We start from the raw sequence: 24081 nt of genomic DNA, 5'->3' as shown, positions 1-24081 counted from the left end.
ATATTGTTAGAAAATATGTCTATTTAAAATAAATAGTGTTTTCTTTTAATGTTTTATTCATCAAAGAATCCTGAAAAAAAGTATCAGATGTTCCAAAACAAAAATTTAAGCAACACAACTGTTTCCAACATTGATAATATATCAGCCTATTAGAATGATTCCTGAAGCATCATGTGACACTGAAGACTGGAGTAATGATGCTAAAATTTCAGCTTTAAATCACAGGAATAAATTCTATTTCAAAGTATATCAAAATAGAAAACCAGTATTTTAAATTGCAATAATATTTCGCAATATTACATTTTTTTCTGTATTTTTAATCAAATAGACGTATAGCCTAGATAAGCAGAAAAGGCTTATTTTCTTATTGTTCTTTTTTACTAGTGGGTGCAGGGCACTACAGTTTATGTAAGCAAAATAAAGTAAACTGTGACATATTATATATCCAAAAATTCTTCATACACTGGACTACCAGTAAAACTGATAAATTTGGGACTAAAAAATATTCAGACATTTTGACCTGACCATGTTTTGCTTAAATGGATTTTCTTTAATTGCTAATGCAACCTTTTAACACCACTGACTGAACAAAATTACTTCATAATTGGTCTGAATTTTTGGTTGTTTGTAATGCATTACATACCTTTCTATCAAAGTTATCTGACATTATCAAGATGAATTTGTTCGGACACAGTTTAAGTCATATTTTATTACCATTTTCTAAACTGTAGAGAATAAACTGTGATAATCTGAGAAATGTTGAAGGTGTCTACATAAACTTTGGTTTGGCTGTATATATATATATATATATATATATACACATACACAGCTCTCAAATCTCAAGCTCTGTGCACATTTATACATTCTGAGTTGCCATCAGCTGTTTTATATAAGAGAACCAATGGTTTTTAACAAGGCACAATGTGTCATGATGCACAAACGAACATATGTGCAACCACGATTAATCAAGACCATCCCGGGGTCATGCATAATTCTGAGACATGATTTAGAGACGCAGAGCTTGAACACTCATGATGCGTCACTGCACAGATATTCTGTGAAACATTTCAGCTGAGCTGTTTTTTTAACGCACAAATGACAGTGGTCAGCACTTCTGTCCAAAAAAAGCTGAATTTTCTGACTCAACAGGAGGAAGGCAGACTCTCAGAGCGTGACTACACATCATCACATAACACTAATGATTCTGACTATCCTGCAAAATGCACCAGTCCAACTGCATGCCCACGTCAGCATGTCAGTGTGTTGCACATGAGATGTGCCAGACCATAGCGTCAAGTTCTTTCGTTAGCCTGAGTTTGGAAAAAGACCTTTTACGTGCCACACAACCAGGGACAATTAACAAAACACATGTATTTTACAGGAAGTAAACATTTGTTTTGTTAATACGTGAAACAAATCACTCTAACAAATGAGTGACGAATCAAATTAGCATCATCGACGATGTTCTGCAAAAAGCTATTAACCAATTACAACTTAAGTACAACATAGAACTGCTAATACAAAGCTCCAGTCAAAGGGGTCCAAAACAACGCTGTACCAAAAGACAGGTAAATGTTTTTGGTTTAAGGTTTTTTGTCATGTTTCTCTATCGTCATGTAGTGTGAACGCAGACAAGAAGACGACAGGTGTGTGTGTGTAATTGAGAGGGCTCACTGGTCATTATGGGCCTCATTGGTCATTAAGGTTGCTGTGGGATCTCATTCACAGTCTGGGCTAATTAAAGAGCCGTTAAATTGTTCACTTGGGAACATGACTGAGCACTTTCCCAGACATAGAAAATGATGATTAAATAGAAGTCACAAATGGGACGCATCCAGTGGCCTTTCAGGCTGATCTGGCACGCTCTTCAAAGAAAAAAAAAAACTATTATGTTAAGGCGTACATAGAGGAGCCTGTTAATTTATTTAAATAATCACTTGCAACTTCTTGGATCATCTAATTATTAAGGGTGCATATTATCTTTCATTTTTTATCCTCCTACAAAAAAGCAATACAACTAACAGCAAATTATGATCCCGATTCCCAATTCTATGCACACACACAGCTGAGGTCGAAAGTTTACATACACTGTAACGGCCACCTAATGGTTAATATTATTTATGTTAAGGTCCCTTTAAATATATTGTGTTCTATGGTTGAACGCTGTTTTGTGAACGCGCACACGCACAGAGATGGAGTCGAGAGTGAGGCGAGAGATGGTCGCTCTGCTGCTGAGTATTAAAATGCTCCAACTTTCTTTCTGTTTGTTTGAGTGTTTTGTTTACTGTTTTGAGTGCACTAGCGTGAACAACTATAAAGGCTCATCAAACGGCTGATCGCCTCGAGTTTTCTTTCTTTGTTTCTCGTGGTCTCATCTGGGTGGACTCTCTGGCGGACGTTACAACACCTTGCAGAATCTGCAAAATGTTAATTATTTTACCAAAGTAAGAGAGATCATACAAAATGCATGTTATTTTTTAATTTAATACACACCTGAATAAGGTATTTCACATAAAGGACGTTTACATATAGTTCAAAAGAGAAAATAATAGTTGAATTTATAAAAATTACCTTGTTCAAAAGTTTACATACACTTGATTCTTAATATTGTGTTGTTACCTGAATGTTTTTTTTGTCTAGTGATAGTTGCTCATGAGTACCTTGTTTGTCCTGAAAAGTTAAACTGCCCGCTGTTTTTCAGAACAATCCTTTAGGTCCCACAAAAACTTTGTTTTTTCAGCATTTTTGTGTATTTAAACCCTTTCTGACAATGACTGTATGATTTTGAGATCCATCTTTTCACACTGAGGACAACTGAGGGACTCATATGCAACTATTACAGAAGGTTCAAACACTCACTGATGCTCCAGAAGGAAACACAATGCATTAACAGCCGGGGGTGAAAACTTTTGAACAGAATGAAGATGTGTACACTTTTCTTATTTTGCCTAAATATATTTTTTTTCCATTTAGTACTGCCTTTCAGAAGCTACAGAAGATACTTACATGTTTCCCAGAAGACAAAATAAGTTACATTTACCCTGATCTTCAAATTCAAAAAGTTTTCACCCCCCTTAATGCATCGTTTTTCCTTCTGAAGCATCAGTGAGTGTTTGAACCTTCTGTAATAGATGCATTTGAGTCCCTCAGTTGTCCTCAGTGTAAAAAAAAAGATGCATCTCAAAATCAAACAGTCATTGTTGGAAAGGGTTCAAATACACAAAAATGCTGAAAAATCAAAGAATTTGTGGGATTTTTCTGAAGAACAGTGGGCAGTTTAACTGTTTAGGACAAAGGGACTACTTTGTCCTTAGATAGGGACAATTATCACTAAACAAACAAAAAAAAAACACAGCTGTGGATCATTCAGGTAACAACACAGTATTAAGAATCGAGCGTATGTCCACTCTTTTGTGGACTGTATGTATATGTCTTTTATGTGAAATATCTTATTCAGGCCAGTACTAAATAAAAAATAACATGCATTTTGTATGATCCCTATTATTTTGGTAAAATAATTAACATTTTGCAGATTCTGCAAGGTGAACGCAAACTTTTGACCTCACCTGTATATACATATATGTGTGCGTGTGCAGTAGATTCTCATATACAGTGTTCTTCAAAAGTATGTATAGGAAAGTATACATACATGATATGATATATACAATACCTTTGCTACTAGTGACAGCATGCATAAAAAATAATTTTAATTTCAAACAGCAAATATCTTTACTGCAGTTCTACCCTGATGGACCACCAGATGCACACTAGAGATAAGTAAGTGTGTTCCCACAGTTATTAATTAGCAAAACACACACAAAATGAAGCCACCAGGTCCACAAACTAACTAATTAACCATCTAGCACCACTTGGACCAGCTAATGGAGATAAATGACCAGCTTTGACCATTTAACTCCCATCAGATTCTGGATTTTCATCCAGGAGAAAACAGCCAAGAAAATATATGCATGTAGGCTGAATTTGAAAGGCACTTTGAACTATGTTGCAACAGGCTAAATTCCCACTGAACCTTCCCGATGACTGACAGGATGATAGCAGTCTTCAGAAATCTTTGGAGACTTCAGCGCATGCTTTTCTTCATGTCTTTTGACTGAGCTCAGAGCCCATCAACGGCACAATCACGTAAATAAGGTTGTCATAGAAACATGGCCTTTACCGCAATTAGAAGGAGTAGGAAGGATCACGTAGAAGTGGGACGAGAGAGAGAGTGGGTTAGCCTATCAGTAGCTGGTGTCAATCACGGCCACGCTGCAGGCAGCCGACACCAGCTCTGAGCCAAACGCCGCTGCTGGAGGAGGAATCGATAAGCAAGACAGTCAGAGACAGCGATACACTGGTGATGTGTGAAGGTGGCAGCTGAAGGTGACCTGGGTTAGGAGGTAGACGCACACACAGGTTAGAATATACAAAACTCAAGTACCCAGACACAAATACACACACCTGCTGCTTTCTGTGATGGATGGAGCCTGACATTGATAAAGTTCGGTTAGAAACAAAGCCACCTGTCACATCACACACTACATAGGAGGGAAAAAGCATCTCACCATCTGTTTTGTGAAAGTACGCAGTTCATTAGAAAAACATTTTGTAAAAGTTTTCTGTCAAAGAGTTTGGTCAGAAACTTGTCGTTACAAACTCATAAGAACTTTGTTTATCTTCAAGTAACATACACACAAATTAAAATGTTTTTGATGAAATCCAAGAGCTTTCTGACCCTGCATAGACAGCACTGCAACTGACATGTTTAAGGCCCAGAAAGGTAGTAAGGACATCATTAAAATAGTCCATGTGACATCAGTGGTTTTATAACTGTAATTTTATAAAGCTACGAGAATTCTTTTTGTGCACAAAGAAAGTGAAAATAATTACTTTATTTAACAATTTCTTCTCTTCCGTATCAGTTTTCGACACGTATTCAAAAGAGCATCACAACGCATGCGTGTGGTGCTGCTGATGCAGGAGCCGGTGTTCTAATGCAGAACCCAGACATGCTGCGCCTTGTTTACATGCAGGAGACGATGCATACTGTACATAATAGTCTTCGTAAACATGTCTCAGGAATTTTTTGATGAACGAGACTTAAAGGTTTGAGTCAGCAAAATGATCTGATCTTCCCATCACTGCTACAAATCACGTCTTCGAATCACCACAAGTTCATCGTCTGTGTACTCTGGCTCTAAAAGGTAGATTATATGTCGAAAAACTCTGTGTTTGTAAACAGCGTTTGACTTATTTGCATTTTCTTAGTCTTTGCACGTTCTCTTTGTAAACACTGGGTCTGTAGTTCCACCTACGTCCACGTGACCTTCGTGACGTGATTCAATAGTACGTGAACGCGCATCCCAGAGCCTGTGCTACACAAGCTTTTGTGCTTAAAAAGTAAACAAATTTTTATTTTCCGAAAAAAGTTACTGATCGTTTCGCTAGATAAGACCCTTCTTCCTCAGCTGGGATCGTTTAGAGCCCTTTGAAGCTGCATTTAAACTACATTTTGGAAGTTCAAAATCAGGGCACCAATGAAGTCTATTATATGGAGAAAAATCCTGAAATGCTTTCCTCAAAAAACATAATTTCTTCACGACTGAAGACAGAAAGACACGAACATCTTGGATGACAAGGCGGTGAGTAAATTATTTGTGTTAATAAGTAAATGAATTGTTGTTCTGGAATTGGAGTTCTCCTTTAATATATAATTCAATAACGTGGCAGTGTTTTCGAATGCTGTTTATTATTGCCTACTGTTACACAGCAACATCTGTATCTTTGCGAGAAAGATTGCTTGCAATTTTCCTCATTTGTAAGTCAGAATGGATAAAAAGCATCTTCTGAACGAATAAACATAAATGCCCAGAAATCCTCCTGGTCCAGTCCACTTCCCATGCCATCTCATTTCAGCTTGTCCAAAGCATCAAAACTCAGTTCCTACTTCCACATCCAGTCAGTGAAACCCTCTCAGAACCACTGTTGCCACATTAGCGCCGGTTGCTAAGAGACCCCGAAAATTCCGGAATCCCCATGTGCCCCTTCCAAGCCCACAGCCATTTAGATGGCGTTCTGCGTTCCCAGCTTTGGTTACCGAGGAAGGGAAATTGGTATTTTGGAGGAGAGAAGAGTACCAGAGCATGAGAGAGAGAAAAAAAGCACAAACTCTGAGCTGAAAACATCCCACAATCCATCTTCTGCCATGGTAGCCAAAAAGTCAAGCCCATAAACAAAGCCAACATGAAGAGTGATCAGCAATAATGAGCTGTTCGAAATGGCCGTTGGCCTCTTTTGGCCCAACAAAGTAATGAAAGAGTTGAAAAGCGACCAGACAGGCGGAATGACTTGTGGACTGGGGATAGTTAAAAGAACAAGGCACTTCGACTCTGTGAATATGTTTGCTGTATTGCTTCTTGGAAAATTCAGCTGTTGGAAACCTGCACGAGAATAAAAAGTTGGCAGAAAACTAGTAGTCTAGTAGCTAATTCTGAACGTTGGTTGTCTAGTGGAGCCATGATGAAGCTACGCTAGGCTAGCTGCCTCTCTCTGATGTTGTTATGGAACATTTCTCATCACGTCATGCTTAGCGGTTCTCCAGTAATTGCTAAACTGGTGGTGTGTCAGCGGTGGTGGACGTTAAGCTTTTGGCTGAAGCTCGTCCACAAATTCCAGTGAAGTTATAAATCAGTGACGTGTCTGAAATCTGGCATCCGTTTCTGTGCAACACAAACAAAACTCCATTAAACAAGAGACGCCTCGCCACTCACCGAATACTAAACACGAGGATTAGGAGGGTAAATAAAGAGCAATGTGTTCTCTTGTCTCTCAGTCGGATGGATGGTGGATCTGCTGTGGTTTCGCTGAGGATGAATCACAACACCACAAAATCACAACACTAGGTGCCGTCTGACATGTTAGCATCACTGTATCCACATGCTTAATGTGATTTACCCAAAGAAGACAACAGCATTGCTTTGAATTCAGGTTCAGGTTTGGGGTTAAGCTGTAATTCAACTCGGATTTCAGTATGGTTGTGATAAACACAAATATCTTTCGGCCTAGGATTGTTTGCAGGACCAAAAAATGTTACATTCAGGAATATGTTCTGTGGTTAGACAATAAACGCAGGATGAACAGCTTTCGCAAACCATTTTGCTTCTGTAATGCACAAATGTATCCAGGTAAAACAGGATGTTCAACAAGAAAAAAGGAGAGAAAAAAATTGAATTTATCAGGAAATGGCTGGATCATTAAAAGTTGCCAGTTCACACCACAATGGAGAAATACTTAAATGTGAGCCAGACTGACGATTCTGCCTCATCTCAAAGTATTACAATGGTAACCATTAACAAAAATCTATTAATTTAAATTGTTATTTTAATATTAATATTAAAATATTAACAACAATATTATTATGAATTCTGAATAAATTTTTACAAACAGATAAATGTTATTTAAATATTAATACTGCTATATTTTATATTAACAATAACATTAAAATTAATATAAATATTAATAGCATTGATATTAATAAATATAAATGGTAATTGTTTGTTTATTTAAATATTTAAAAATGGTAAATAAAGCATATAATTATCCATTTATATTAATATTAATAACATAAATGATAATATTTTGTTTAAATGATAATGTTATTTTAAATGTTTAAATATTTAAAAAATGTTTAAATATTTGAAAAATATGAAAATATTTAAAAATGTTAAATAATAAAGCTTATAATAACATTGATATTAAAATTAATTATAAATGATAATTGTTTAAATTGTAATGTTACTTTAGATATTTATATATTTTCAAAATATTTAAATATCTAAAATGGTAAATATTAAAGCTTATAATAATTATTAATTTATATTAATAAATAACATTGATAAATGATAATTGTTTAAATTATAATGTTACTTTAGATATTTAAATATTAAAAAGGTAAATATTAAATCTTATAATAATTATTTTTTATTACAAATTTATATTAATATTAATAACACTGATATTAATATAAAAATGATAATTGTTTAAATTATGTTATTTTAACTATTTAAATATTTAAAACATTTACATTTTAAAGCTTATAATATTTCTTATTTTATAATAATATTAATAACTTTGATATTGATAGTAATAATATTAAAATATTAATTTTAAATATTTAAACATTTTAAATATTAAAGCTTATAATAATTATTAAGTTGTATTATTATTATTATTATTATTATTATTACATTGATATTAATATTAATATAAATAATAATGGTTTAAATTATAATGCTATTATATTAATTATAATAATTAGTTAATATTTTATTGATATTAATAATATTAATATAAAATGTAACTATTTGTTTTAAATGTTATTCTAATAATATTATTGTTATTATATATTTTAGAATAATAACATTACAACTGATGTTAACATTAACATCAGCTGAAAAGGTAACTAGTTTCAGAGCTGTAGCAAGTTATTTTAATTACTGAATGATTACAAAAGACAAGCTTTTTTTCTGTGGAATAACTGTTGATTCTAACAAAATTGTTATTTAAATATTAATATTGCTATATTTTATATGAACATTAATAAATTTGACATGAATGTAAATATAAACAATAATTGTTTAAATTATAATGCTATTTTACATATTAAAAAAAAAATAAATATTAAAGCTTATAATCATTGTTAAATTATTGTTTTATAATATCTAAAACATTGATATTTGTTTTACAAATAATAATATTTGAATATTATTATTGTTGTTATATATTTTAGATTAAAAACATTACAATTAATATTGACATTAATGTTGTTTTAATATATTTTAATATTCAAATGAAAACCAACTGCTGTCATGTGTAACATCAGATGAAAAGGTAACTAGTTTTAGAGCTGTAGCAAGTAATTTCAATTGGCAAATGATTACAAAACACAAGGTTTTCCACTGTGGAATAAATGTTGAAATGCTCACAACAAAACTTGGAACGCATGCTAAAAACAATCTACAGGGTCAGTTGTGAGTTCATGCTGACTTTAAAGTCTACTTTCCAAGGAGCAAGAAGATGGTATCACTGTAAAAACATGGCAATGCTGATAAATGTAGCAGAACAGCTGTTTGGCCTCGTTATGATACGGGGCATGTGATACCGCCATGAATATCAGCTTCTTCTAAGCCTGAACATTACAGGCCAAAAAAATAACATGGTGTCTGTGTTTGCGGTGTCAGCCAAATCCAATGATAAAATAGAGCTCGGGGCGTAACCTCTGGACCCTGCTCGTATCAAACAGCGAGATGTGACTTAATGATCCAAATGTTCAGCTCTTGTTCTGACACCCTCAATGTGGAACACATCTGCAAATGAATTAACAACACTGGGGTCAGAGGTTAAAGTGTTTAATCACACTGTGCCCGTGGGGCTAGTGCCATGGCCTTGTCCAACTATGCCTCAATCAATTTAAATGCCTCACCGTCATAAGGACGCCACCACAGGGCACAGGCTCAGGGGTCAAACAAGAGGCCATCTCGTGAAATATTGACCCCTGAGAGAAACAGGATTCATGGAACTTGAATGGCGTGAACGTGACAGAACGGGCGACGTGTCATAAAGGGGAGAGGGAAATATAAGGGTGAAGAGGATGTGACTGCAGTTTAAAATGCAGTTGTGTTGATAAACAGCATCTGTGAACAATCATACTCTGTCTCCAAACGACTGTTACTACAGGATTGGGTGTTATTTTGGAAAGAAAAATCACAAATAAAATTTCTTTAATATCTCAATTGTTCCTCACAGACAGCAATGATATTGTATATGGAGAGTTAAATGGATAGTTCACCCAAAAATGAAAATTACCCCGTGATTTACTCACTCTCATGCCATTGAGGTGAATATGACTTTCCTCTTTCAGATGAATACAATCAGAGTTACATTAAAAAATATCCTGGTTCTTCCAAGCTTTATGATGGCAGTGAATGGGTGTTGAGATTTTGAAGTCCAATAAAGTGCACCCATCCATCATAAAAAGTGCTCCACACAGCTCCAGGGAGATAATAAAGGTCTTCTGAAGTGAATCGATGCATTTGTGTAAGAAAAATATCCATATTTAAAATTTTATAAACCGTTATCTCCACAAAAAAACAAAATACCGGTCACAAATTAAAAGTAAAAAACGATGAAAGAAAATGTTGGAGGATTTTAATATAACCTTTTTTTTAAAATATTTTTTTAATGCAAGTAGTATATGTGACAATGTTTACATGTAACAATTACAAAAACCCTTTAGACATATTACATACAACAAAAAATAAAAAATAAATAAATAAATAATAACAATAATATATAATAATATGTGACAATATTTAAATGTGCCAGATATGTAGATTCAATTGGACATACAAACATATATACTAACAGCCAACATTACTGGTTTTCCTTTGCTGTAAACAAAACTTGGTCCTCACGAGACTAGCATGTTCTCACCGGAGCTTGCGCTACGCCTACTTCCTACGTCGTCTGCTGTAACGCCACTTTTCCGTGAACACACATACGACAGTTAGCAAAGCTAGAGATTGTGGTTTGTAAAGTTATATTTTTCTTTTTATAATGGATGGATGCACTTTATTGGACTTCAAAATCTCAACACCCATTCACCACCATTATAAAGCTTGGAAGAGCCAGAACATTTTTTACTGTATTCGTCTGAAAGAAGAAAGTCATATACACCTAGAATGGCTTAAGGGTGAGTAAATGGGGTGGTTTCTTATTTTTGGGTGAACTATCCCTTTAAATCTTGCTGTCCTGAGAAAAGAGCTTCTTTAGAGTTTAGAGTCTTTAAATTTTAAGAAAACAAATTTAACAATGTCTCAAACTGTGCTTGGATTTGACCAAAGAGTCAAGGCCCGTTCACACAAAGGACAATAACTATAACGATGAAGATATAGTATGTAAATTACATATATAAATATATTACATTATATATATAAATTAATTTTAAATGTAATAGAATAGCAGAGTCCACATCACAACTATAACGATAATGGCACAGAGGAATAATATCACTGAACGCTTTCAAAATGATTTATGAACCATAAAAACATGGATAATCAGAATCATCTAAGCATTTAAAAAAGACAGCTGACAATTGCATGCGCTTATAGTAAACAGATTGTTGTCCTTTGGTGTGGATGATAATAAATGTGACTCTGGACCACAAAACCAGTCATAAGGGTCAACTGAAATTGAGATTTATACATCATTTGAAAGCTGAATAAATAAACTTTCCATTGATGTATGGTTTGTTAGGACAGTACAATATTTGGCTGAGATTCAACTATTTGAAGATCTGGAATCTGAGGGTGCAAAAAAAATCCAAATATTGAGAAAATCACCTTTAAAGTTGTCCAAATGAAGTTCTTAGCAATGCACATTACTAATCAAAAATTAAGTTTTGATATATTTCGGTAGGGAATTTACTGAATATCTTTATGGAACATGAACTTTACTTAATATCCTAATGATATTTGGCATTAAAAAAAAAAAAAATTGATCACATACAATGTATTGTTGGCTATTGCTACAAATATACCTGTGCTACGTAAGAGTGGTTTTGTGGTCCAGAATCACATATTTATTGTTGCTTTTATAGCCACCGTTCTTAGTGTGAACAGGCATTCAGAGATATGAACTCTGATTTCTCATTTCTTAGAAGATGAAATTATGTCTCAGTTGTTTCTATTCTTATTTATTCAAAGAAAGCATGAGACATAGTGAGACGTAAATTAAATATGATTATATAGTTCCATTACATGCTGTAGATAATGAAAGAGAAAAGAGAAAAAAAAATATATATATATATATATATATATATAATATTTGATACATGATGCTTTAAACCTCAAAAGTCACCTAAATACATAATTCATTTCTTCCTCAGAGTTGAAGTTCTCAAAATTTCTCAAACATCTTCAGCACATCTGCACATCAAGATGTCTCAACATAATCTAGCCAAACACCTTTTGCTGGCACATAGCACATCCAGAGCACCTATCATAACATCTAACCCTGAGAACTGTGCATCATCTTCCAGAAGACAGCTGGAGGAAAAACAGACAGCTTATTTCTTTTGGTCAGCTGGTTCACTTGAGTATTACAACCAGGTGCTCAAACAAAAGACACCTTCAACATAAAGCCCCCCCAGGTCGATTTACGTCTGAGATAAACAAATAAAGTGTATGTGCTCTTCTTATGATAGTAGCAGAGGAAGTGTGGTGGGCTCTGGAACATTCTGTTTCTGCTCACTCCACACGTTTACATATTTACCATTAAGCAGCGTGGCAAAACTGGGCATGTGTTGGGGCTGGCATGTGCAACCAGAAACAGAGGGAGAGAGCAAACCAAGGGGGAAATGGAAAGCAAGAGAGAGCAGAAGTTGGCTTTGTCTTGCACAAAAACAGATGCAGTAGCTGCAGTACCAAAAAAACATTTCCAAGACAGAAGGTCCAATCCCGTTGACCTCTCTCTCTCTCGCTTTACGCCCTTGAGCGGTTGTTTGCTGCTGCAGTTGTTCTGTTGCGGCAGACACTACACCAGGTTCTCTACTTGCCATATTCACTCTTTATAATTGCTTATATTACACATTTTGTAATAATAATTTTCTCCCTAAGGTCCACTTGCTACATTACTAACAGTATAATTTTGCTTTTTATAATTTATAATCTATTCTCTAACACTTAAGGCTTGTTTATACCAAGGATGATAACTGTAACAATATCGGTAAAGAAAATATAATTTTTTTCCAACTGTGTTTTTGTCATTTTTGCGTGTTTTTAACAAACTTGTGTGTTAAAGAGAACTTAGTTTAGTACCCATATGCAGAGTGACAGCCACTTTCTGTGCATGTGCTTCGAATGTGTGCTCTCAATAAAACCGTATATCAGAAATTTAAACTAACATGGCTTTAAAACACATGATTTCAGTGCCATATACATGATAATAAAAACCAAACAGATGTTTTTTGGCAGAGTAGTGAAGGCACGAGCTGTAAAGTCACAGCCCTATTCTGAAAAAGGGGCGGGGAGCAGCAGCTCATTTGCATTTAAAGAGACGTGTGAAAACAGCACGTTTCTGCTTCCACTCAAAATAGGCATTTTCAAAATGATATAATAAATTATCTATGAGGTATTTTGTGCTGAAACTTCACAAACACATTCTGGAGACATCTGAAACTTATATGTGACCCTGAAACACAAAACCAGTCTTAAGGGTCGATTTTTTGAAATTGAGTTTTTTTTAATTAATTGAAATGAGTTGAATTTATACATAATCTGAAAACTGAATAAAGAAGTTTAATGTATGTTTTGGAAATATTATTATATTATATATATTAGTTATATATTTACAGTAGAAAAATTACAAAATATTTTAATGGAACACGATCTTTACTTAATATCCTAATGATTTTTGGCATAAATGATCATTTTGACCCATACAATGTATTATTAGCTATTGCTACAAATATACCCATGCTACTTATGACTAGTTTTGTGGTCCAGGGTCACATATTACATCTTGTGAAAAGGGAAATAATGCCCTTTAAAGCAGAAGATGACATAACTGCAGCATGTGTATAGTTATAATTGCAGTTATCTTTATAGTCGTCATTCTTGGTCTGAATGAGTCTTCACATGATGTGATATGATTTCAGGGTCGAGCAATTTGTCTGTCCACACCAGATGTGACAAAATCAATCACAAATCACAGAAAAGGCCTTTTCACACTGGAAATTCTTAATTCACTTTTAAGACTTTCGATCATAATTTACCTGGGGTTAACAATTAATCTTGGGCATTTATAAACTGACGTTTCATACTGTACATTCTCAAACCATATGTGAATGGGCTAGGACACCCAAAAAAGAGTTATCACTGGGTTGTCACCTAATTTTGTCATCATTTACTCACCCTCCACTTGTTCTAAACCTGAAAATAAATAAATACTATGGAAGTCAATGGCAACTGTTTACCAGCATTTTCCAAAAAAACCTTAAATGTTCAATGGAGGAAAGAAACTCATACAGGTTTAGAACAAGTGAAGGGTGAGTAAATGATCACAGTGTGTTCATTTGTGGGTGAGCTATCCCTTTAACATTCTTATTTGCATATTTGCAGTGTCAGTGTCCTTTATTCGGACGAATGCAGCACGCAACCTGTTTACATAACAGCTCTAGCATTGTGCAATCCTCATATTATTGCTGACTGTACTAGCAAGCTTTTCCCAAATGGACTTTTCAGACTATAAAGGTAACAATAAAACTCATGTTTTCCTCTCAAACCCTGAAACAGCTGTTTTTACAATACGCCGTGTTTCTTGACCATCCTAAGCATGTGAATATAAACCATGTGATTTGGTGTTTCTTGCTGATCATTCAGCTGTAACACCCTATCATGGCATCACTTCACACTGTACATGTTCATATAGGTTTAACTACCATGTCAATGTGTGAAACATTCTTTTTTGGGGTTAAATAGTGGTTTTAAAGCAACAGCAACAGCAGGTTAAGCACAGTGTGAAAAAACAGTTGTCAGAAGTTTAGTGACGGTGACGCTAAAGTCATGTGATCATGGTTTAAAATGTTTACAGTCTACATTTAGCTTTTTACTTCTGCCAATTGTATTTAGGCTTCAAAAGTTGTGTTAATTTGTGAAGATTGTCATGATAAACAAAACATGCAAAAATCAAACTTTTGTTGGTTACAGAGCTTATTTTCTTCAGTAATCCAAAAGCCAATGGAAAAACACAATTGGGTTTTTAATCAAGGGAACCAGGGTGATATGGACTGGGTGATTCTGAGTTGGCCTACAAAAATATATCATTACAGCAGAGCCTTATTATAGACCTCTATGATTGTGGGAAGTTTACAAAGCTGAAAGTGCTGTTCTAACTGTTTAAATGATAAAAATTTCAGATGATTGTTTTCAAGCTGCCATTTCTGACTCTGAAGGCATAGACCGTATGTATGAGCTACAAATCTGAAAGTACACCACCATAGCAGTCTTACTATCTGAGAGATGCAATCAATGCTACAGGCGTCAGAGGTTTTAAAGTTGGACTTGTGGCCTTTGGAGAAATGCAGCGTGATGGATGGACATCATTCTTCAAATCTCATCTCCTCTCCCAAACACTTTTGCTCTCATTGACCTTGTCTCTTTCTACCCTGGAATGTTTTTCAGCTGGTGATGAAGGGACACCCTCTCTTCTTCCTGTACCCTGTGTTTTTTGATGTGTGGCACCCTGGAGCGCTAACCACAGATTAGGGGAAATGGGTGCGGGAGAGCAAGATGGCTGCTGGAGGGCCCAGCAGGGTGATTTTAGTGATGAGTGAAGATTGGGTTTCAAAGTGATTGAGAAATGCTACACAGACTCGGTCTGCGGTGAATACCGGTAAAAAAGACGTGGGCGTGGAGCCGTGGGTCATGTGTTACGGCTCCGGGCGGAAAAGAGAGGCCATTTAGTGGCCATTTTAGCGATGATGGAATGGCAGGTACCACCTCAGCACCTGCGCTTGAGACAGTCAGAGGAGGTCATACAATCTCTCTGTACCCCTGGGTGGTCTCTGTGGTCATTTCAACACCTGAGTATACAGATGACATAACGTGACGCTTTTTGTGAGGTCTGCAAAGTTTCTTCTGGGAATCAATTTGGCTCTAAAATTATTTTCCATGCAAGTACTAACATTAATAATCCTAACACATCCTGAATAAAAAAAAGGTTAAGAAGGAGGTCTATAATACTTGGATAAAAATATATGTGAGCATTTCCATTCATCTCAAGGGCAGCTGCTTCGCTGGAGCAGGATTTAAAAAAAAAAACGCAATCTTCCATCAGAGATTTTTTAGCTAGTTAATGGAGTTAAGTGCATGTGACTAATCACTGTAAAGCCCCAAGGAAATGACACTGATTGCTTGATGGCACCATAAAACACATCAGTTCCTAGCACCCAACCTGAGCTGTGATGTGATGTTAATGCTATCAAAGAAAAAAATAAAATAAAAAATCAATTTTATTAGAAATTAGAAAATAAGGTTTTAAGGAAAACATTCCAGGATTTTTCTCCATACAGTGGACTTCAATGGGAGCCAACAGGATGAAAGTCCAAATTGCAGATTCAGTGCAGCTTTAAAGGGCTCTACACGATCCCAGCCAAGGAATAAGGGTCTTATCTAGCAAAATGATCTGTTGTTTTCCAAAAAAAAATTAAAAATTTGATACTTTTTAACCACAAATGCTCATCTTGCAATAGCTCTGCGTCCACTACTTCACACATTAAGTAATGATGTTAGAAAGGTCACGCGTGACGTAGGCAGAAGCACCAACCTACTGTTTACAAAGTGAACGTGCAAAGAAAGTCAAACGCCCTTCGCAAATAAACATAAAACAACGTCTGATGATTTTGAAGTTGGAGGAGAAAATGAGATGGTGTTTTTCACCCTACCATACCTTTTTGAACTGGAGTGCACAGATGAAGAACAAACCGCGCATGTATGTATGAAGTCATGGAAGCGACGAGCATTTGTGGTTAAAAAGTATACAAATTTTTATTATGTTCAACCCGTTGAAGTCCATTATAGGTTTGTGGAGAAAAATCCTGGAATGTTTTCCTTAAAAACCTTCATTTCTTTTCGACTGAAGAAAGAAAGACATGCACATCTTGGATGACATGGGGGTGAGCAAATTATCAGGAAATTTTAATTCATGAGGGAACAAATTTTTAAATTGCTAAATCAAAATAATTCTACATTTATTGATTAAACTGATAATCAATAAAATGATATGGCTAATTTTGAATGTCAACGAAGAAAGATTTAGAACTAATCTTTTAAGAATTAGATGATGTAGTTACGCCATCTACCAGCAGGGGTGAATTAGGTCATGCTAACCAGCCAAACTAAAACAACTACATTGTTTCATCACTCATTAGAGGTACAAGCCACCCTTCAGGAAATGTGGCACCAACAATCACTATAAAAACCTGAATAGCTTATCAATTTTGGACTCTGGTGTCCCAACCAGGTTGATAAACTTTCTTAACCAGCATCTAGCAGTCAAACAGCTTCACAAGAAAGGCCATCGTTCCCGACAGAACAGCGCTGAACCTGCACAAACCAGTCATGAAATAGATGAGATTTTGCTTGTTAACTCACAGGGAGATGCCACGGATTCTCCAGAACCTTCACAACCGTCTTCATCATCACACTCGCCACTGCTCTCCCCACTGCCCGTCTCATCCCAGGATTCCCTGTGTCCTACACCCGGCATGATCTCTTGGATCTCCTATAAGGAAAAAAGAATCAGTATTATCAGTATTTTTCAGTATAAAATGTAGGCCATGTGTACATTGTACATAATCAGACAAAATCAAATACATCCAATTCTAAACATGTGACAGTGTGTGTTGGAATAAACAAATGTTGATAATTTGCTATATTAAAAAAAAAAAACCTGGAAAAAAATATTTGTCAGTGAACAAGTGTTAATTGTTTTACCAAAATAAGAGGGATTATACAAAATGTATGTTATTTATTATTTAGTACTGACCTGGACCATCAGTGACTGTTTGAACCTTTTGTAATAGTTGTGTATGAGTCCCTTAGTTTTCCCCAGTGTGAAAAAGATCTCAAAATTATACAGTCATTGTTGGAAAGGGTTTAAATACAGAAAAAAATGCTGGAAAACCAAAGAATTTGTGGGACCTTAAGGATTTTTCTGAAAAACAGCAGGCAGTTTAACTGTTCAGGACAAACAAGGGACTCATTAACAACCATCACTAAACAAAAAAACACAGCTGTGGATCATTCAGGTAACAACACACACTGTAAAAAATAAATTGTGACTTAAAATAGTTTGTTACCTGGCTGCCTTAAAATTGTAAGTTTAGTCAACAAAAATATCTAAGTTGTCACTTAGCACAAATTAATATTTCAAACAAACAAATTATTTTAAGTTGATTTTTTTTTTTTTTTTTTTTACAGTGCAGCATTAAGAATCAAGTGTATGTAAACTTTTGAATGGGTCATTTTTATAAATTCAGCTATTATTTCCTCTTGTGTACTTTATGTAAATGTGTTTTATGTGAAATCTTATTCAGGTCCGTACTAAATAAAAAATAACATGCATTTTGTATGATCATCATTGTTATTTTGGTCAAATAATTAACATTTTGCAGATTCTGCAAAATGTATGTAAACTTTTGACCAAAACTCCATATGTTGTTCTTTTGTTCTGTTCTTTCTATTCATGAAAGAATTATAGGAGGGAAAATATCCACAAAAATATTAAGCAGTATTAATGTAACTTCAACACTGACAATAAGAAATATTTATTGAGCAGCAAATTAGTATATTAGACTGATTTCTGAAGGATCGTGTAACACTCAAGACAAGTAAATGGCTGTTGAAAATTCAGTTTTGCATCACAGCACTACATTTTCTGTTTTAAGTGCAGATTTGACAAAGGAAATTCAGATGTGTTGTGCTCATTTAACTCTTTTTTTAATTTTGGACCTCGGTTTGGATTGTCATTGCACTTCTTAACTCTCTAAGAGACAGCTAGCATAACCAGAGGGTTAACCGACAGGTCTGGCCGAGGCATATCTGCAAACAGAGAGAGTTTGGCATTTCTAAATCTAGCCCTGGTCACCTCCAGCACTGGGTTCGGGCCAGAGCTGCTCCAGAGGACGGGTGAAACTGGTTTTCTATAGCACAAGCAAAGATATTTTTAACCTACACACAGAGACTATACATACAGTGGAGTCAAAAACCCTGGAATTTTTTGTTTCAACCTGGAAATATACAAAGTTTTACATTATTCACTCAACTTTTCATTCAGATTATATTAAAAACACATAACAGAGGCATTTTCACTTGCGGTCTCAGACTTTTGGACCCCATTATAGACCTATATCCAGTCAAATCCACTCCACTGTCATATTAATCTTTCCACTGACATTTCACTTTAGAGTTTCCTTCTCGTCCAGTACAAGATTTTGAGCCTGGCAATGTAAAGCATTTGATTTTAATCTTTCGCTACCTGCTGAGGACTAAATGTCACAACACACTCCCATATACAATTCCTTGAAAGTCACTCTGCACAGAAGTGTCCACTGGGGAAATAAATGTCAATGTAAAGGGCAAACTCACATGACCCATTAACCTTTGAGTCAGCACAATCAGGACCAGGCGGGCTGCACACGCTCGCAGTGACCTTTCACCCCCCCGCCCAGGGCTTACGAGTCAGCTAGAGATGAGAAGCTATAGATATAAATATAGCAGGTTGGCCAGGAGCTAGACAGACAGATAAATATATAGATGATATTAATGGACAGTAATGACAACGGCTCCATACACATGGTTCAGCCCTCACTGCTTGGCTTTCTAACTTTGTCCTGACAAAGCACATGGACGCCTTTCAAAAATGGCCACGTGCAGACTGACGCGAACACTGAAGATGACTTGTGACCTCGACTGGTGCCCTGGGGGAAGTGTTTCAACACCGCAAATGCACCAACATGCACAAACTCAAGCCTTTTCCGTTCCTTATTAATGACCTCATATGGAAGTGCTGATTTCATTAATATTTTTAGTTCTGTTTTAGGTTTTTTCCAATCTGAGTTGCAAAGCCACAAACATAAAAACCATTGAAGCAACTGTTCCCAATACACATGAGAGTGTCATTGAGCTGCACTTCTCGTGTCGTTATTGTTAAATAACCAACTAAAACTATTAAAAATCACAGTTTCTCAGAACTGCGGGATATAAACTCGCAATTATGAGTTATAAAGTCAGAACTGTGGCATATAAACTTGCAATTGCGGAGGTAAAAAGTTACAATTGTAAGATATAAACTCGCAGTTGTTTTGAGGTGAAGGTTTTGAGGGGAAAAAAAACATTTTATCAGAATTGCGTGTTTTTCTCACAATTCTTACTTAATAACTCACAACTGCGTATTATAAAGTCAAAATTGCAAGATTAAAAGTTGCAACTACCTTTTTTATTTTATATTCAGTGGTGGAAACGGGCTTCCATAAAATACACTTTAAATGTTTAGTCAAATAAAACAAGTTTAAGTCAAAGTACTAAAATTACTTAAATTAAAACTGAAATAAAAATACATCTAAATAGAAAAAAAAACAACAACTAATGACAAAAGCACAAAAGTTACTAAAACAAAGTAAAATTAAAATTTAAACAAAATATAAAAAGCTCAGTCAAAATGTTACGAAATACTATAGTATATTAGTAATGTGGGTTTTTAATTTTACAGTTTTCAGGATTTACAACAACTTCTTAATCTGTGATGGTCTTTCTAAATCAATGCATTGCAAATCATTTGTAAATCTGTTAACATGTACAGTCTTTATCAGTGTTTCTCAACTGGTTTTGCTTCAAAACCCAGTTTTCAAATCTAGTACTACAATGGTTTATCATACAAAATGTACATAAAAATGGTGTATGCGTGGACATATTAACATTTTCTGCAATTCGAGGTAATTTACCATAAGCGAACAGCATTTTTGAATCCTTTTTAACTATTATAAATCGCAGCTGTGGTCCGATCTCCCTAAAACTTTGCATGCTTGTTTTGAATCACCTGTTGTGTGCTCACCAGGTTTTGTAATTTTCTGAGCTTTCGTTTAGGCTTTATAGGCTTTTGGGTATATTTGGACAGGCTTCTTTTCTAAATGACCCTGTTATAGCTTCCCAAAGGGTAATTTTTACAATTTTTTGATAATTATTGATCTACAGAGTCCAGAGAATTGTACTGCAGTGTTTTTTTTTTTCCAGACTGAGTGAAAACATAGGACTAGTTCGCAAAAGTAGTTTTTTCACATAATTTAGCTAATGGTTTGATTGACAGCAGTGGTTCTAGAGGCAAAATTGTTTTTAATGAGGAGGTCTATCAGAGGATATGAATATTGTGCGTATGTGTGAAAAACCGTGCAATATACAATCACTTACTTCCTTAAAAAATGCAATATCGCCCCCAGTGGACGAATTCTTTCAAATTTCTCACAGACCTTTAGGGCCGTTAGTCAAACAGGCCCACCGAGTTTCATTCCAGTTGGTGCTCAAAGTTCATCTGCCTATGGTTATCATGGTTTTCAAATACACAAATGTCCTTATAGACACTTGTGGCACTTTAGACCAAGACCGTGCGTACCGATTTTCACATCAATAGGACAAACGGTTGAGTAGTTATGGCTGTTTTTATGTTTTTTCCCTTATAGCGCCACCAGGTGGCCAAGCGCCGCAACTTTTTTCAATGCATATTGAGAGTCGAAAGTTCAACTTTTTTTGATAATTATTGACATTCACTCTCCAGGGAATTTTTCTGTTTTTCCCAAAAAAACCTAGGACTAGATCACAATAGTAGGTTTTTCAAAAAAAGCAAAATACTCCAAAATTTCACGTTTTGTCCGACGTGAGTCAGGGATTCCAATGACATAAGACACTTGAGCCTGTGGCAAACGGTATGAGTTATAAGTGATTTCGTACTTTTGTTCGCTGTAGCGCCCCCATCAGGCCAATTGGGGCAAGACTTGGTGACATTGTAGACGGTGCGAGTACTACCATCCCTCCAAATTTCAAGTCTCTACGACTTATGGTTTGGTCTGCCCGATCAGTTTTACATGGAGATTGCTGATCCTTGGCTATTCTAACAATTACAATAGGGTTTCAGCGCTACATGCTTGAACCCCTAGTAATACTACAAAAAAGCTTATTTTATATTCAAGAAAAAAAAGGAGGTGGCAAATGCAAACATAATCATATTACATGGTTACTGGGAGTTTATTTGCATTCACCTTCTATTTTTTCCACTGCTGACATTATTAGAAAAAGCCATGTGAGCCATTTGTAGGTTGTGACCTACCAGATAACCACGTATCTAAAGGCTGAGTGTACAAGTGAAGCGTGCAGGTAAAGTTATTCTCATAATGCTTCATCTGAAACTCCTGATCATGCTGACAGATGCTTTTCAGCATCCTGATGCCAAACCTATTCCTGTCTGCTAATCTATTTTATTGGTAGGTACATCGTACTCCTGCATTGAGAACATGCCTTGCTGCACTATCAATAGACATAATGTACACTTGCTCAACCTGGTACAGACACACACACACACACACACCTTCTCAACCCCAGCATATTAATGGAAAGATCATGGAAAACCGGATTGTCTCTGCTCTGTGGAAATAAAAGTGTTGGATGTACTATACAAACACTGTGTTCCAGACTGCAGGATTTTAGTGGAACTGATTATGATTTCACACAATCAATAAATGTGCAACACAGAACTACACAGCACAGTTTTTCCTAGCTGTGTGATGGAATAACTTTTGTTAACCAATAAGAAAAGAATGAGTGGCTGTTCACAAATGACGCAGTTTTGCATTTTTGCACAATTCTTAATAGAAAGTTCCCAAACAAAGCTTAAGTTTATTCTCCATGTAAACAGACAAGTGACGTTTTGACCGGGAAGCTCTTTAGCTGACTATTCTTCGTTTTTAGACTATGGACAATTACCAGAAAGCACACAGCTGTAGATGAAAAAAAACGCTGTCATTAACTGCTCACCCTCATGTCCAAACCCATAAGACCTTTGTTCATCTTGTACACAAATTAAGGTATTTTTGATGAAACCTGAAAGCTTTCTGACCCTGCATAGACAGCAACACAATGTGTGGTACTCTTGTGAATGCACGTCAAAGACTGACACAGACGAGAAGAAATTATTGAATAAAGTCGTTATCTTTGTTTTCTTTGAGCACAAAAAGTATTTTCATAGCTTCATAAAATTACGGTTGTACCACTGACATCACATGGACTATTTTAACAATGTCCTTACTACCTTTCTTGGTTTTAAACGTGGTAGTTGCGCTGCTGTCATAAAAAATATCTTAATTTGTGTTCTGAAGATGAACAAAGGTCTTACAGGTTTGCAATGACGTTAGGGTGAGTAATTAACGACAGACTTTTCATTACTTTAATAATAACCAACTATCCACAGTTGTAAGGTACTACTTAATTCTAATGGACAGTTGAAGTCAAAAGTTTACATACACCTTGCAGAATCTGTAAAATGTTAATTATTTTACCTAAATAAGAGGGATCACACAAAATGCATGTTATTGTTTAATACTGACCTGAATAAGATATTTCACATAAAAGATGTTTACATATAGTCCACACGAGAAAACAATAGTTTAATTTATAAAAATGACCCCGTTCAAAAGTTTACATACTGTGTTGTTACCTAAATGATCCACAGCTGTGTTTTTTTTGTTCAGCGATAGTTGTTCTTGAGTCCCTTGTTTGTCCTGAACAGTTATACTGCCTGCCGTTCTTCAGAAAAATTTTCAGGTCCCACAAATTCTTTGATTTTCCAGCGTTTTTGTGTATTTGAACCCTTTCCAACAATGACTGTATGAATTTGAGATCCATCTTTTCACACTGAGGACAACTGAGGGACTCATATGCAACTATTACAGAAGGTTCAAACGCTCACTGATGTTCCAGAAGGAAAAACAATGCCTTAAGAGCCGAAAACTTTTGAACAGAATGAAGATGTGTACATTTTTCTTATTTTACCTAAATATCTTTTTTTTTCATTTAGTACTGCCCTTCAGAAGCTACAGAAGATACTTACATGTTTCACAAAAGAGAAATTAAGATAAATTTACCCTGATCTTCAAATTCCAAAAGTTTTCACCCCCCGGCTCTTAATGCACGGTTTTTCATAACATGCATTTTGTATGATCCCTCTAATTTTGGTAAAATAATTAACATTTTGCAGATTCTGCAAGGTGCATGTAAACTTTTGACTTCAACTTTATGTGCTTTTAATTTATTTTGTATGTTAAAAGTTGCCTGTTAATTCAGGGTATTCAGGGTTATGTATATGTATCATAACACATTAGCATTATGACTGGCCACATTTATCCTTCAAACAAAAATATTAAGTCAATGTTTGCCATTTACATACAAACAAAAACAGGCCATATCAAAAGGACAAAAG

At 35.3% G+C, this 24081-nt stretch overlaps 1 protein-coding gene across 2 annotated transcripts in view; it reads right to left on the bottom strand.

Annotated features, from left to right (window-relative positions):
- The window catches only part of gpc5c (glypican 5c), a 151525-nt gene that overhangs the window by 19683 nt on the left and 107761 nt on the right, over positions 1–24081 (bottom strand). For both annotated transcript variants that reach the window (XM_051095746.1, XM_051095753.1), the window contains one exon: positions 17211–17340. In XM_051095746.1, coding sequence (XP_050951703.1) covers positions 17211–17340 — 130 coding nt within the window. The remainder of the gene's footprint in view (positions 1–17210; positions 17341–24081) is intronic.

Source organism: Labeo rohita, chromosome 2 (genome assembly GCF_022985175.1).
Source record: "Labeo rohita strain BAU-BD-2019 chromosome 2, IGBB_LRoh.1.0, whole genome shotgun sequence".
Taxonomy (NCBI): domain Eukaryota; kingdom Metazoa; phylum Chordata; class Actinopteri; order Cypriniformes; family Cyprinidae; genus Labeo; species Labeo rohita.
Note: the sequence above shows the minus strand (reverse complement) of the source record. Positions and strands in the feature narration are given on the sequence as shown.